The sequence below is a fragment of the Gallinula chloropus genome (assembly GCF_964237585.1).
Source record: "Gallinula chloropus genome assembly, chromosome: 1".
Lineage (NCBI taxonomy): Eukaryota > Metazoa > Chordata > Aves > Gruiformes > Rallidae > Gallinula > Gallinula chloropus.
Genome location: NC_140085.1, coordinates 109,644,270 through 109,658,438, shown reverse-complemented (window position 1 = coordinate 109,658,438; position 14,169 = coordinate 109,644,270). Strand labels below are relative to the sequence as shown.

Here is a 14,169-nt window from a genome sequence, read left to right as displayed (position 1 = left end):
TGAGGCTGATTTAAAATTGTGGGGATCAGAGCAGGGAGAAAAGAAAAAATACTTTCTGAGAAGCAGCACAGTACAATAAAACTGCACAGGTTTCTTTACAGGTAAAGAGTATGTTGCGTGTTACTTTTTATTTTTTGTCCACCACTGAATGTTGGTACTTAACTAATAAGGGACAAAATAAAGGTTTAGATGAAAACCTGAAGAAAAACATCTCACTTTTAGAAGACACCTTAATTTTTTAAAACTTTTTTTAATATAATATATTTTCTAAAAAAACATATTTCTCAACCACTCATATAACTGATCTCATACAAAAACACAGTGTACACAAATAAGAAGCTCAGCATGAGCCAACAGTGGGTGCTATCAACTCAGAAGGCCAACTGTGTCCTGGGCTGCATGAAGAACAATGTGGCCAGCAAGTTGAGGGAGGTGATTCTGCCCCTTCTACTCTGCTCTCATGAGACCCCACCTGGAGTACTGTATACTGCTCTGGGGTCCCCTCCAGAGGAGGGTCATGAAGATGATCAGTGGGCTGGAGCACCTCTCCTGTGAAGACAGGCCGAGGGAGTTGGATTTGTTCAGCCTCATGAACAGAAGGCTCTGGGGAAAACTAACTGCTGCCTACCAATACTTAAAGGGTTCTGACAGGAAAGTGGGAGAGGGAATGCTCACCAGGGAGTGTAGTGATGGCTTTAAGTTGAAAGAAGGAAGTTTTAGATTAGATGTTAGGAAGAAATTCTTTACTGTAACGGTGGTGAGGCCCTGGCACAGGCTGCCCAGAGAGGTTGTGGAAGCCCCATCCCTGGAAGTGTTCCAAGGCCAGGTTGGATGAGGCTTTGGGTAACCTGGTCTAATGAGGGTGTCTCTGCCCATGGCAGGGGGGTTGGAACTAGATGATCTTTGAGGTCCCTTCCAACTCAAAGCATGCTATGATTCTATGATATTAGTGAATACAGTATGTCTGTGATAGGTGATTATATCCCAAAACACTGCTCTTTGTGTGCAGTGAGGAACTAAGCAGTTTTTAAGCATGTATCTAATTTTAACCAGCATATCTAATAATTGCAGCATCAATATTGAAACTGAGGTTTAACTGAAATAGAATGATGCGAAAACTGGCAATGGCAGCTACCAAACAATGTAAGTTATGATGCTTCCTGGGTAGTTTTTGAGAAAGCAGAGACTTTTCCAAACATATATTAACACATTTTCTCCAGTAGCAGGGGTACTCTCCAAAGGAATGTGTACTTGGTGGCACAGAGTAATCAGAGATGCGTGCATCTTACACAGTGTGTGCACAGTTAAGTGCTGTACATACCCCTGAGTGTGTTCATGACATTGAACAGAGTGAGAGGAAAACTTTAAAGCCAAGTAGAGAGCCACTTTTCAAGATCATTACTGGCTTTTTAAAGTCTTTTCCAACTTAGTAATGTCATCAGTGCATCCTAAATGAGAATAATACTATGAAGAAAGAATATCCAGCATATCGAACATATCAAAATTAAGATTTTTCATTCTCTGATGCTAATCATTGCAGTGAATAATTTATGGAACCCAGGAAATTGTCTCATCAGAATTTTTCTTCTTTTAGTCTGGCCTGTATTGAGCTTTTTGAAATTTCCTTTATATCCCCAGCATACAATTTTCAGAATAATTACATCTTAGCTAAATAGACAAAAAAATACCATATTGAAATGTAAACATCTGCATAGGAAAACTGTAATTTTGGAGGGCACCTGATAGTATTATATGTACAAATCAAGCTGTAATTCACTGTGATTTGTACATTTCATTTCCTCAGGCCCTTCCCTTCTGAAAAAAACCTTATCTTACAGTATCTCCTGCTCTATCTATTTCTATTATGGTTTAATTTAAAAAACAAACAAACAAACAAACAAAACAGTTATCTATGATAAACCTATAGATAAACACTGTAGTCACATCTTATTACCAAAACCTAGGAAATATCACATATGTCATCACTCAGGAGTTTTTTTAATCAGTTAAATACATTACTATTATTATTGTTCTTATTACTATTATTATTACTATATGCAAACTAAATTTCATATATGTAATCAAATGTTGCAGTTAATGAAATCCATTAGTAAATAATACTTATAAAGTTATATTCTCTTCTGATCTTATTATTTCATGAGATTTTTATTTATTTTTCACATTAATCAAAGGAAAACTAAACATAACTAAATACGAAGTTGACTTTGAAGGATAAAATCCTTACAGATGTTTCTGTCTTCCCTAAAATTCATGTCTGTCTAGCGTTGACTTCAGATAAAAGGCAGGGTTAACTATGCCCAACTGGTATCAAACCTGATAATCTCTTCCTGTCCTGGAGAGCTGCTCTTATCAAAAACAACCTCAACAGAGAGTAAGGATAACTCTGTTCAGTCCTACTGTCAGTTTAAGTATCTGATAGGGGTCAGTAAGGAATAGATGAGGCAGTGACACCAGAGTGCTCTGTGTCTCCATTAGGTCTGTCTAACAGCACTGACATTTAAGGATGAGATGGGAACACGCTCCTCTCCTGACTATACAAACTGTCAAACGTATTAAAACATAGAAAGAGAAAATGCTGTACTTTTATTATTAACTCAAAGTCCTATCTAGGAACTACAGAACACGATAGATAATTAAGTCTGCTTATTTATTGATATTTTAATTTTAAAAGTTACTGAGATTTATGCGGGAGTAATATTAAAAGTAATAAAAATTCTGCTAAAATGGCTCACTAGTAATTATGCAAAGAGCCAGTCATACCTTAAAAAATTCTCAAAAAAGGTTTTGAAGAGAACAAAACAAAATAATTGAAGTAAAAATTAAAATATTTTGAAGAGTTTAATGCAATTTTGTAAAGGAATATGTGGGAAATAAAAAAAACAAACCCTGATCATAACAACTTTTGTAATTGCAATTAACATGCTGAAGATACCACTTGGAAAATAATACATGAAGAGTCAAATGATTTATTCAATACCATCTTCACAGAATCTCGTAACAATTTCCCCTCTTTTCCCATTTTGCTATAGAATGCAAATTATATTTTTAGATTTTGAACCTGTACCTTTTGCAGAAGCTCTCTACCCTGCAATTTACAAAGTTAAATAACTGGAACGAAGGTTAACTGACACTTGCTTCATGAAAAAAGGTATCTGTAGTGTCTATCAAGGCATAAGTTTGGACACTGCTATTCCATCTTCACATACACATTAATATTTGATTGTTCCTACACATATTAAAAATTAAGTCTACTATATCAAAATGAGGATATGTTGCTTTTAAATTCTAAGCATCTGTTTTAATACTTTCTCCCTGAAAGATGTCTTAGACTATAGTAACATATTGCAGCAATACAGATATTTTGTTATGCCCTGTAGTATGAATTCTGTGCTGCGAACAGATTCTTAAATTTCAGTCGCTTGTTTCATAAAATCTGGTGTATCCTCTATCTCTGTTCTGCATACAAAAGGTAATAATATTTAATCCTAAAGCACAATTGCTACCTAAACTTAATCAAACAATGTATTTCATATCACTATTCGCAGAGTAGGACAAGATTTTACAGAAATTTCACAGGAACTTGCATTTTTATCTAGTATATTTTTTTTCCTCTTCATACATATAAAATAATTATCAGTGCATTAGTGAACTCATTAAAAACACAGATATTGCAAATTATTATGTTCCCAAAAGAATAGTGGTATTTTGCAGTTTCAAATCTATTCATGTTTCTTTATTGAAGAATAGCTTTGTTAAAGCTATTAATAAATACTGTTTTTCTTAGGTCTTCTGGGTTGGCAAATCTCAACATTCCTAACATCCAATTACAATTTTGACCAATTTTAATTTTCCTTTCAGATTTATTTCCCACATCATGATGCAACTCTTGCCTGCCAAAAAGACGGAAAACGCAGCTGTATACTGAAGTCCCTTTCAGAAGTCCTCAGGAAATCACTCTACAGTCTACAACAATTACTTATCTTTCTGTGTCACAGATCCTGTTCCAACTTCCATCTTCCCAATGGAAAGACTTTTTCCATTCAAACATGCTCACTCAAGCTATAATGCAAATGCAGAACAAATATATCTAGAAAACCTCTAGCAAAATAGAAAGATGAAACATAAAAGATTTCTTTTTCATTTTTTTAATGATCTTTTCTTCATGAATTTGAAGGACAGTTTGAAGAGACAGTTTTTCCAATGAATGTTTATGTATTTCAATTTTATATCCTCTGTTTGGCTTCTATAACATCAGATTCTTCTCTAAAGAAAAATAATCTCATTTTCTCTTGGATAAAATTCAAAAGCTTTGAATAAAGCAGTCTGTCCAGAAAGCTATTTGTCTAAAAGAGATTGTCATAAACTTGTGGACTTCAGGAGGGGTTTAAGGGTTAGAGACTCGTTAGGGATTCGTAAAATAGTGAACTAGGAAAAAAAACAAGTTTGTTGAATCATAGAAGGTTAAGGTCAAGACTGAGCTGTGTCTCAAATCAATCCCTATGTTATTCCACTGAATACGTCTCACCCACAGCAGTCTCCACTAGCCCCAAGATTTGAAGTTACTGAACTTAGCCATAAGTAAGTGGAAAAACCAGTAGAATATGATCTCAATGAAATCACCAACAAGGATCTTGTCAACTTCAGAAAACACAGGATTCCTCCATGGAATTCAGTATCACTAATGACAGAAGGACATGCTTTCTTAAATTATGCAAAGTTAAACATGAATTACCAGGAAAAACTGACTTTCCATTAAGAATGTACTTTTTTTTTTCTTTCTTTTCAAACAAATTTAAAAGAGAAAACAAAATATTAGAACTTACATTCAATATCAAGGTACATGCTCTTTTGGTGCCCACCAATTCTACTTGCAGCTTCACAGTCATATCTCCCTGAATCTGACAACTTCACATCTTTAATATGCAGTGACGATTTTCCATGCTGCCCTTTGACTTCTATACGGCCATCGGGGCTCTGTTTACATTGATTCAGGAAAAAGAAAGGTTTTATAGATATATATGTATAAGTATTTACGTATTGTTTTATATATTAAACACCATTGATAAGTATGACTGAAAGCATCTCTTCACCTGTGGTGAAGTTGTTACTGAGAGCTAAACAACTTCTAAATTTGTCAAATAAATTAAAAAATATATATAGAAAAGGATACTGTGTTTATAGCCATTATAATCAAGGGAATAAGTACATGCTTAAAGGAACACTGTCAAGGTAAACCACAAAATGTATTCACTTATGACTGGAATAATGAACTACATACTCAGAACTGTTTATGATATCACTCATTTTGATATGAGGCTGCAGCTAATGAAAATGCATAAATGCAAAATCATAATATCTTATTATATTATTTTACAGTTACACTATAATACAGTTAGTACTTTCTCTTGTTCTTAAAAATGTAACTGTGAAGAAGAGAAATACCCTCTCAAACAATGTTCAAACCACAAATCTAGTCATTCATTTATTTTCATTATTCACATTTTCTTGTCATAAACTCACAATGGTCAAAAAATATGCTCCGTAAATGCAACTGGAATTTCTGAATTTCATTTTCATATCATTGCACAGAAAAAGACAAGGGAGAAACAGGAATGATGGTTTCAGGTTTTCTAGAACATAATTTTCATATTTAGCAACTTCATAAAATTCCTTATTTAACCTCTCCAGCCCCTCAACCAAAACTATTTGAATTTCTGAAGTATAAAATAATAGGTAAAACTAAATATATAAAAAAAAAAAATAAAAAAAACCCAAACTAAAACCAACCACCCAACCAAAACCCCGAACACTGACATTTCAACCTTCACAGAATAGTGTAGCTGAGAAACAAATAAGTTATTTTTATCTGGTTCTGCTCATTACTTGTTTTGTAGCTGAGAGAAACTGGCTAAACTTTGGTTGGGTTTTTTGTTTCTTTCTTTCTTTCTTTCTTTCTTTCTTTTTGAGGGGAAAAAAAGCAAGCTTTAAAATACTGATAGTTACCTACCTTTGTTATTGAGGAAGATAAAAAACGGACAGAAAACCAGTAACTATTCCACAGTATCACATTTAAAATTAAAAAATACTTTAATATCCAATCCTGTACACTCAAGCTTACTGCTTTTTACACTAAATACTAACTAAGCAGCAGCTGATATTTAAGTGACTGAGCTTTTAACTCTGTACAATTGTTTCTTTTCTGAAGACAGGAAAAGTGCACACAATTTATATCTTCAAATATGTGACATTAAAGCAGTCATATCAAGCATGTATGTTACTATTTCTATGGAATGAAACTATTCTTATCCCACATCAGAAACCAAGAACACTAAAAATTTTTTACTGTGAGAACCTCACAGCATAAGTCCATAAATTAATGCTATGGAATTCTAATGCGAAGACAAAACCTAAACCCCTTTGAATTGATAAAAATTAGTAACTAAGACTGATTAGTTATCTCTTCTGTTGCTTAATGCTAAAAATTCTATTTTCATTATACCTTTAAACAAGGAAAAGTTAGGAAGTTACTAGTAAACATGCCACAGAGTACTGAATATCATGGGCTTTTTAAGTGATTTTTTTGCTATAATTAAAATGTAATTTCTTTAAAACAAAGCATTAAATACTTTTCTAATTTCTGATAAATGTATTTTGCAAGTACTTTCTATGACATAGTTTATAACAGTATTATTTACCTAAGGGTTATTTTCTTCTTCTTTACAACGTCAAGTACATAATACAATGGTTAATCTACATTATTCATACGTAAAAATGTACATACATTTCAGCAATTTTATTTCTGAATTTTCCTTCCTTACAAATATTTCCCTAAGAGGTCACATTTGAATCTGTAAGGAGACATAGGCTGGAACAACCTCTGACTACGAATCACAGATACAGTCCTAAATACTGTATTAGTGATACATTAAGAGCTGCCCTCCAAAAGCACTAAGGCAGCTCTATACAATAGAGAGGAGTATTTTGAGAAAAATACTATCTTTGCCCTTCCTTATTGTATAGCACAAGTCTACAATGAAGAGCCAAAATTCTTCTCCTTGCACAATGGAAAGTTTCTTACTGTGAATTTATATTGACCTATAGCTGTAATGACACATTCATTCATGTGCTTTCACCACAATTTTCCTAATTAGATCAGATATTTTTCAGGTAGCTCAATTTTCTGTTTCCAATAACAGGTTATTATATACATAAAAAAGAGGAAGGGAAAAAAAAGAAAAAAAAAGACTCTATTCCAAAGGGTTATTCTTCACTCTCTGAAAAACAAGCTTGTATTATTTGTACCTCCTGGGAAGTATGGTCAACAGGATTCCTGTAAAAAGAATTAAATTATTTATAATCCTCACTAAAGTCTCTAAAGGCATTTTTATAACAGTATAAGTTTTGCTGTGCTATTTTTAATTTAACAAAGAAAAATTTTATCAGTTTAATAGTAATTCCAAATTCATTGTATAATTCACTATATATTCCACTATAATTAATTCCCTCCATTCCAAAGCACAGATATGAGTAATAACTGATGTTTAAAAAAAACAAACAAAAAAACCTGGGTAATGAAATTAAGACCAAAGATCCTTAAAACTAAATAGCTGTTACAGTAACTTCTCATTCTTGTTTTCAGCTTATCTAATTATTTTCTAATACTGCTGGAACAAATTAATATGTACATTTTTGGTCTTTACTCAGAATAACTTTCCTTATGTATGAGAAAAAAATACTCAAGTATGTATGACATAATACATCTTAGGTTTATAGTTAGGGTAAAAAGCCTAATAAATGCTCTGAAAAATAGGAGATTTTTGCATGACCACATCATCAATTCTCATCATCAAACCATTAAGAAATGTTCATCAAATGTTAAAGCAAAGTCCACAAACAAAATAAAATGCGTGATGTAGGCAAGAAAAATTGGCCCAAATGATCATAAAAATACATATGTAGTCAAGTTAATTTGTACTTTTTCAAAGCTATCTTAAAATTATCATGATAGTCTCTGAAATTGTATATAAAGGAATTGAAAACATGTAATAAGATGGGTTTTTTCTGCATTGCTCACAATGCTTTTTGTGATGTTGCTTCTCCATGAACAGTTTAAGACGTCCTGTTCAAAGGTCTTTTTTTACAGATGGATTGGTGTACAACTTCATTAATTGTAATTAAAGTTGATTTTGGGGGAATTGTGGGACCTTCCCCTGCCCCAACCTCATCCCTAACATGAAGCTAAACCACCAGTGACCAATCTTCAGCAGAGACTTTGATAAGAACAGCTCAGGTACAACTGACTTTGTGACTTTACCCGCCTGATAAAACATTCTCTAAGTTAAGACTCTAACACTTCACAGAAAACCATGTTTTATTTTGAATACTGGTAGCAGTCTATTTGCTGTCATTGCCACAGCAAACAAACTGTTCTATACAGATCTCCAAGTAAAATTATCCAGAGTAACAACTCTGAATTATCAAAAAAGTGCTTTCTGAAAACAATACCAAACCAATCCACAGAGCACCAGAGGGTGAGAACTTTCTGCACTCGCAGTATGCTTACTCCAAAAACGTAATTCAACCCAAATGAGCAGTAGAATAAGCAAGTAGGAAGTATCTCATCACTTGCGATTAATGACATATTCTGTAAAAGCGAATATATATGTGTATATATATATAAATATACATATATATATATATATATATATGTATTATTTCAATAAAATTCCTGTTATTCTTTTGCTTCCTGAATTCTACCCTAATTTGTGGTTCCACACATGAATATTCAGAGAGTCCTGACTGGCTGATGCACAGCTCCAAAACCATGTTCCAGAGCTCCCGAGGCAGCACCAGAATGATGATAACAGTGTATTTCAAGGGTTCCACATGCAGAGGAGGTATGCAGCTTTTAGCGTATGATTGCTAGAGAGAATAGGGATGTGATGAGACTACAACATCCACAAAGAGACAAGAACAGCTTCGGGGACATAATAACTTATTCAGGTACCATGGAGTGTTCAATCTGCACAATTCTATTGCCATTGTAGTTCAAAAAAGTGTAATTTCTCAGAAGGGGAGAATTAGTTGATTATGATGCTTAGAAATTGTCATTCTTTTTCAATTGTAGAAAGCCGCACTTGGGGAGAGGTGGATGGTGTGATTAGTGGTTAAGTTTGATTTATCAACCATTTCTCCAACTCCCACTGAGGAACTGTAGCACCAGATGAGATGAAGTTGTATGGCTGCCAAAATGTGCATTTTCAGCTGGCTGAAAGCAAGAGTGGAAGGTGAGAACAGAAGCGGAAATTGGTGACTTGTTTGTAGCTGGATTTTGATAATATTACATGGATGGTTACAGCAGCTGTGGCTTTGTCTTGATTATCTTCTCTCCTACAGAGTTTACCATTTGGGTGACAAAGTACTGCTTCCTCCCTTGAAGTCCAAGTGCAGGACTGCAAGCAAAAGATCCCTACATTTAAAATTCAGACAGGTTGAAATACCTTTATTTGGTTTTCTTCTTATGTTTAAAGCTTATTTGCGACCAAACTGCTATTACTGCCCAAAGTTACACCACTGCAGCTCAGTTTTGCCTGTCATACATTTATCAAATATATCTTCTGACACTTTGCGTACCTTAATGCTATTTTGGACGTGAACTGCACGTTTTAACAACAGAAAAGATGAAGAAACAGTGGCTTAGACTTGACAGTGTTGTTTCTTTCGTAAAACAGAGTGCAAAATACTCAAGAACAATCATGTCAGAGCATATAACTTGAGTAACAACCATAGGACTTGACTTCAAGTTCCTCCAAAGGAGCTGCTGCAGACGAACATGGTAGAAGTTCCTCCCATGAGGCTGGGGGAAAGAAGGGAGGGGAAAAAAGAAAAAAAAGAACAAAAAAAGAACCGATTTTAATTTTATTCCTAGCTGTTCCTTCTTCAGATCAAATTGTCAAAAATTGCCAACTCATTATGTTGTCCTGGTCATGTTCCAAGTATGCATCACTGAATTTTCAATCAGAAAACAAATACTGATTAACAGAATCATCTTTGGAATTTCATGAATAACTATTTTTAGGAAGCTTTCTGCGTTTGGGTTGTGTTGAATTCCACATGAGAGGAAAACTTCAGATCACATACTTCAGGCTGACGTTTCTTATATGTGAGATTTAAGCAGATAATAATAGCTCCTGAAACTGTTCCTTGAAACAGCATGGAAAATAAGAACTTCTGCAACCTGACATGCTGACACTGAATGATGATAAAATCTCAGAAGTCTATTAAATGTAAGTGACCAGCGATTCCTAGTCTGAAAATCTACCTTTGATGATGAGAAAGGGCTGTTAGTCACAACAGCCATCATCGTGTAGAAGCTGATGGAAGCTCCCTTCTGGATTATGGATGGTATATTCACAATATTTCCCATTCTCTTCAGGTAAATGTATTCTATCCATGCACCTGTTGGAGACAGTAGAAAATTCCAGAGTATTGCTACGTGCCTTAATGTCCAGTGAATCAGAATAATGCTACAGCAGTGTCTTGGACTTCAGTGAATTTTATAGGAGACCTTGTGATTCTTTTAGAACTGCAGCTCATTAAATATATATGTCAGCATGCTGCAAATTTCTGACTTTTCCTTCCACAAGGAAAAATCTCATTGAAGAACCTATTGTTTGTAGATCTACAGTGCAACACCAGGGAAGTCACAAAGAACTAATCTTGAAGGAAAAAGGTATCGCTGCTTTCATTTTGTGTTCATCTGCAGACACAGCAGTTACTTTTTAAGAATTCAGACTGGAAACAGTAGCAGGTTCTATGCGGGTTGTTACGAGCATGTACAGTCTCGGGAAAAATGTATCCTTGAAAGCTTCATATAACTTTTAGAAACTATGAATTGATTGATGAACTGAGATTGGATTGATTCACGGTGGCATTTCTTTCAAACTTAAGCTGTTACATGATGAGATGATAAGAGATATCCAACACACAAAAACCACTTACTGAGACCCTGGTTGGTTTTACTGTCAAAAGAGTATGAAGAAAATATGGTCAGCTATTCAAAATTACTTCTGCTAAAGATGCAAATCACAAGAAAAAAAAAAGCTTGATGGTTAATAATGGCAAAAATACTAGCATCATATGAAAAAAAGCTTAAAGAGAAAAACAAACATTAATGTTGTCCATAAAAAATAACAGTAGTAAACATAAACAAGTGTTTATAACAGAAATATTACAACTGCAATAACTACATATGTACTTCACAATTGGAAATTCTGATTCACTTATAAATACTGTACTTAACAGTTGTTTTATTCCTGAGATTTTTGCTGATCTGAATTTACTCCAATACTGCTATGATGCCATTAACATGGGTGACTCTGATGGATTCAGACCAACAACGTTCTCAGGAATAAGACCATTTCATACAACGGATGAACCTCACGTAAAACAGCCTCTAAAAATAATTATTTTACTACACAATTATGCCTTATTTTAGACAATTCAATCTTATTGTCAATCAATTCTTTGCATAAACAAGAATGAGAAAGACACTGGGGATTATATCCAAGCTTTGTAAATCTTTACAAAGGTAGTGATGTATTTGTAACTACAGGGCAAATTTGAGTCACAAGGGTCTTCCTGCAAAGGATGAGTAAGAGAAGACTCTAGGATAAGCACAGGGCTCCAAACATCCATCTGTATGGGACTGAGGACTGTTCAAGACTTGATTTGCCAGAATTTATTCTTCAGTGATTATTTATCTGAACATGAAATAATCACTACTAAATAGGTACAGCAGCAGTGGCAACATGTAGTATCTTCAACCTGGTCCAGTTTTTCTGTTTGGCTCAGTTCAAATCCGAAGTTGCAGAAATATTTAATATGGTGAATATACATCACTGTACTTCACCAAACTGCCCATACAGAATGAGTTACAATGCTGTGAGAGAACAAGGAAACATCAAGCACTGGGATTCTAACTTTCTTTCAGTCAGGGGTTGTAGCCCATTAAGTACAACTCTCCAACTACTACTAAATGCTCCGCACTGTTCCAGCACCGCAGATTTGCCAGGGGTTGCCTTGGTCTGAGGTGATTTGAGTTGGCTTTACGATTGCAAGTTGTTAGTCATGAGGCAACTACCTGAATTTGTTTCTCCTTAGCTCCATGCTAAGCACCCTGTCTTACTAAGGTCTTACTAACAAACATTAACTCTTTATGTTAATTGGTACTGGAGGAGGCAGTTCTGTAACTTTAATAACTAATGAATAAAACCAGTAAAAGACAACAAAACAAAAAACCTCAAAACAACCTGTAGCCCGAAACCCATGAAGACAGACCAAGCATGTAAGGGGGCTGCAGTACAAAATGGACAAAGATAACTTCAAGTTGACCCAAGACAGGACAGGAAGTGTGGTTTTGGTTACGTTTCTTTTTAAGGGGCTGTGGTGGGACGTTAAATCATTTGTATTTTCTTCCTGAGAAAAATTAGGATGCTGATGAATTGCCAAGCCTTCTCTCTCTCTTTTTTTTTTTTTTTATAAGAAAATATGCATTGTCAACCTCAGGTGTCAGAGAAATCCTAGACAGGTAACTACATAAAACCAGGAAACTATATTATAACATTTTTAACTGCAATGTTAGCTTTTTTTCTCTGCATTATTTAGATTAACTTGCATTATTAAAGTGTCCATATCACTGTAACTGGGCTAAGAATAATTGTTCTGTTTTGCTCAAACTTATAAATCATTACTTGGACTGATAAATTTTTGGTTAAATACAGGTTGTATGCACCACTTGCTCACAAAATTCTTCTGTAAGAATAGAAAATAACCTTTAAAATGTCAGCTGTTTCAATAATTTCAAATTGAGCTCCATGTGTTTGTACATACAGTCACTTAATTTTGATAGAATGCAGGTTCAGGCCATGACGGTTTAGCTTTCGCTGCAGGGATTACTGACGTGGCATGTGGTTATGTACCACAGAACAGCCCATACAGAGCAGCACAGCACTTTGCTTTTCTCTCTGGGGAAAGCAAACAAAACCAGCCAAACAATCAAAAAAGATCACGATTTGAGTTTCTTTTACTGGTTTGCTCAGTTGTTGTACAGAGCTTGGGTTCCCTCACGTATCTTTGTAAGGACGATGTGCATTTTATTAAAATGACTATGGCTAGACGGAAGAGAGGAAGTCTGTCTGGAAACTGGGGTGAGGTAAGCCCTGAAGGGCGATGCCTGAGCAACAAGGCTTCATGAGGGAAGGGGAAAGACCAGAAAGCCAGAAATGCGTGACTTGAGTCATAAGGAACAATGGAATTGTCTGCAGGAGGAAGCATCTAGATCTCACAGATCAAAATGTCTTTGCTCACAAACCCAGGTAAATCCGTAGGGCTTTTTGCAACTAAGAAAACATCTGGAGCTCACTGCAGGAGCAAGCGAAATGGAGAAAATGAGCTAACCTGGCTATCTCTGAAAAGGCACTTATTTTCAAGTTATTTTATTTAATTGCTATCATCCAATAAAGTTTCTCTATTTACATTTCTAAACATTTATATATGCAGATAGAAATAAAATGCTAAACATATCAGCTAAATTGGGTGGAAGCTACTACGGAGGAATGTGCTGCTACTGGAGTTTGGAACAGTTCTAAAGCAAAGATTGCAACATGGCAGCACAAAAAGTGTGCCACCTCGATAAGGAAAGAACGGCTGAGAACCCGCCTACAGCTGGATTACAGCGTTTCCAACTGCACACTTAGGGAACTGAGGGAGTGTATGTTATTAAATTAAATTATCAGAAGTTATGCAGAGTGCCTTGCTGAAGAAACAGATCTGTAACAACATATAAACTGAAGAGACCATAGGGCTAAAATGATCACAGCTAAAAAAATGAGTTCCAGCTCTAAGATTCTCAAGTACACAGGCACAGTGAGGGGAGAGAGGGAAGCCTGGGGGAAGGGAATCCATTTCTGGATGAGGAGGGAGAGGAAAAAGGTGTGAGAAACAGCCCTGCAGACACCAAGGTGTGAATTCTCCCTACAGTGGAGCAGAGATTCCCCTGTAGCCCACGAAGAAAACTATGGTGAAGCAGACTGTCCCCCTTCAGCCCATGGAGGTCCACGGTGGTGTGGATATCCACACTGCAGCCCC

General features: G+C 35.2%; 1 protein-coding gene across 3 annotated transcripts in view; it reads right to left on the bottom strand.

Moving 5' to 3' along the window:
* Positions 1-14,169, bottom strand: part of NCAM2 (neural cell adhesion molecule 2) — a gene marked incomplete at both ends in the record, with an annotated part of 294,502 nt that overhangs the window by 84,447 nt on the left and 195,886 nt on the right. For all 3 annotated transcript variants that reach the window (XM_084264855.1, XM_084264856.1, XM_084264857.1), the window contains one exon: positions 4,845-4,995. In XM_084264855.1, coding sequence (XP_084120981.1) covers positions 4,845-4,995 — 151 coding nt within the window. The remainder of the gene's footprint in view (positions 1-4,844; positions 4,996-14,169) is intronic.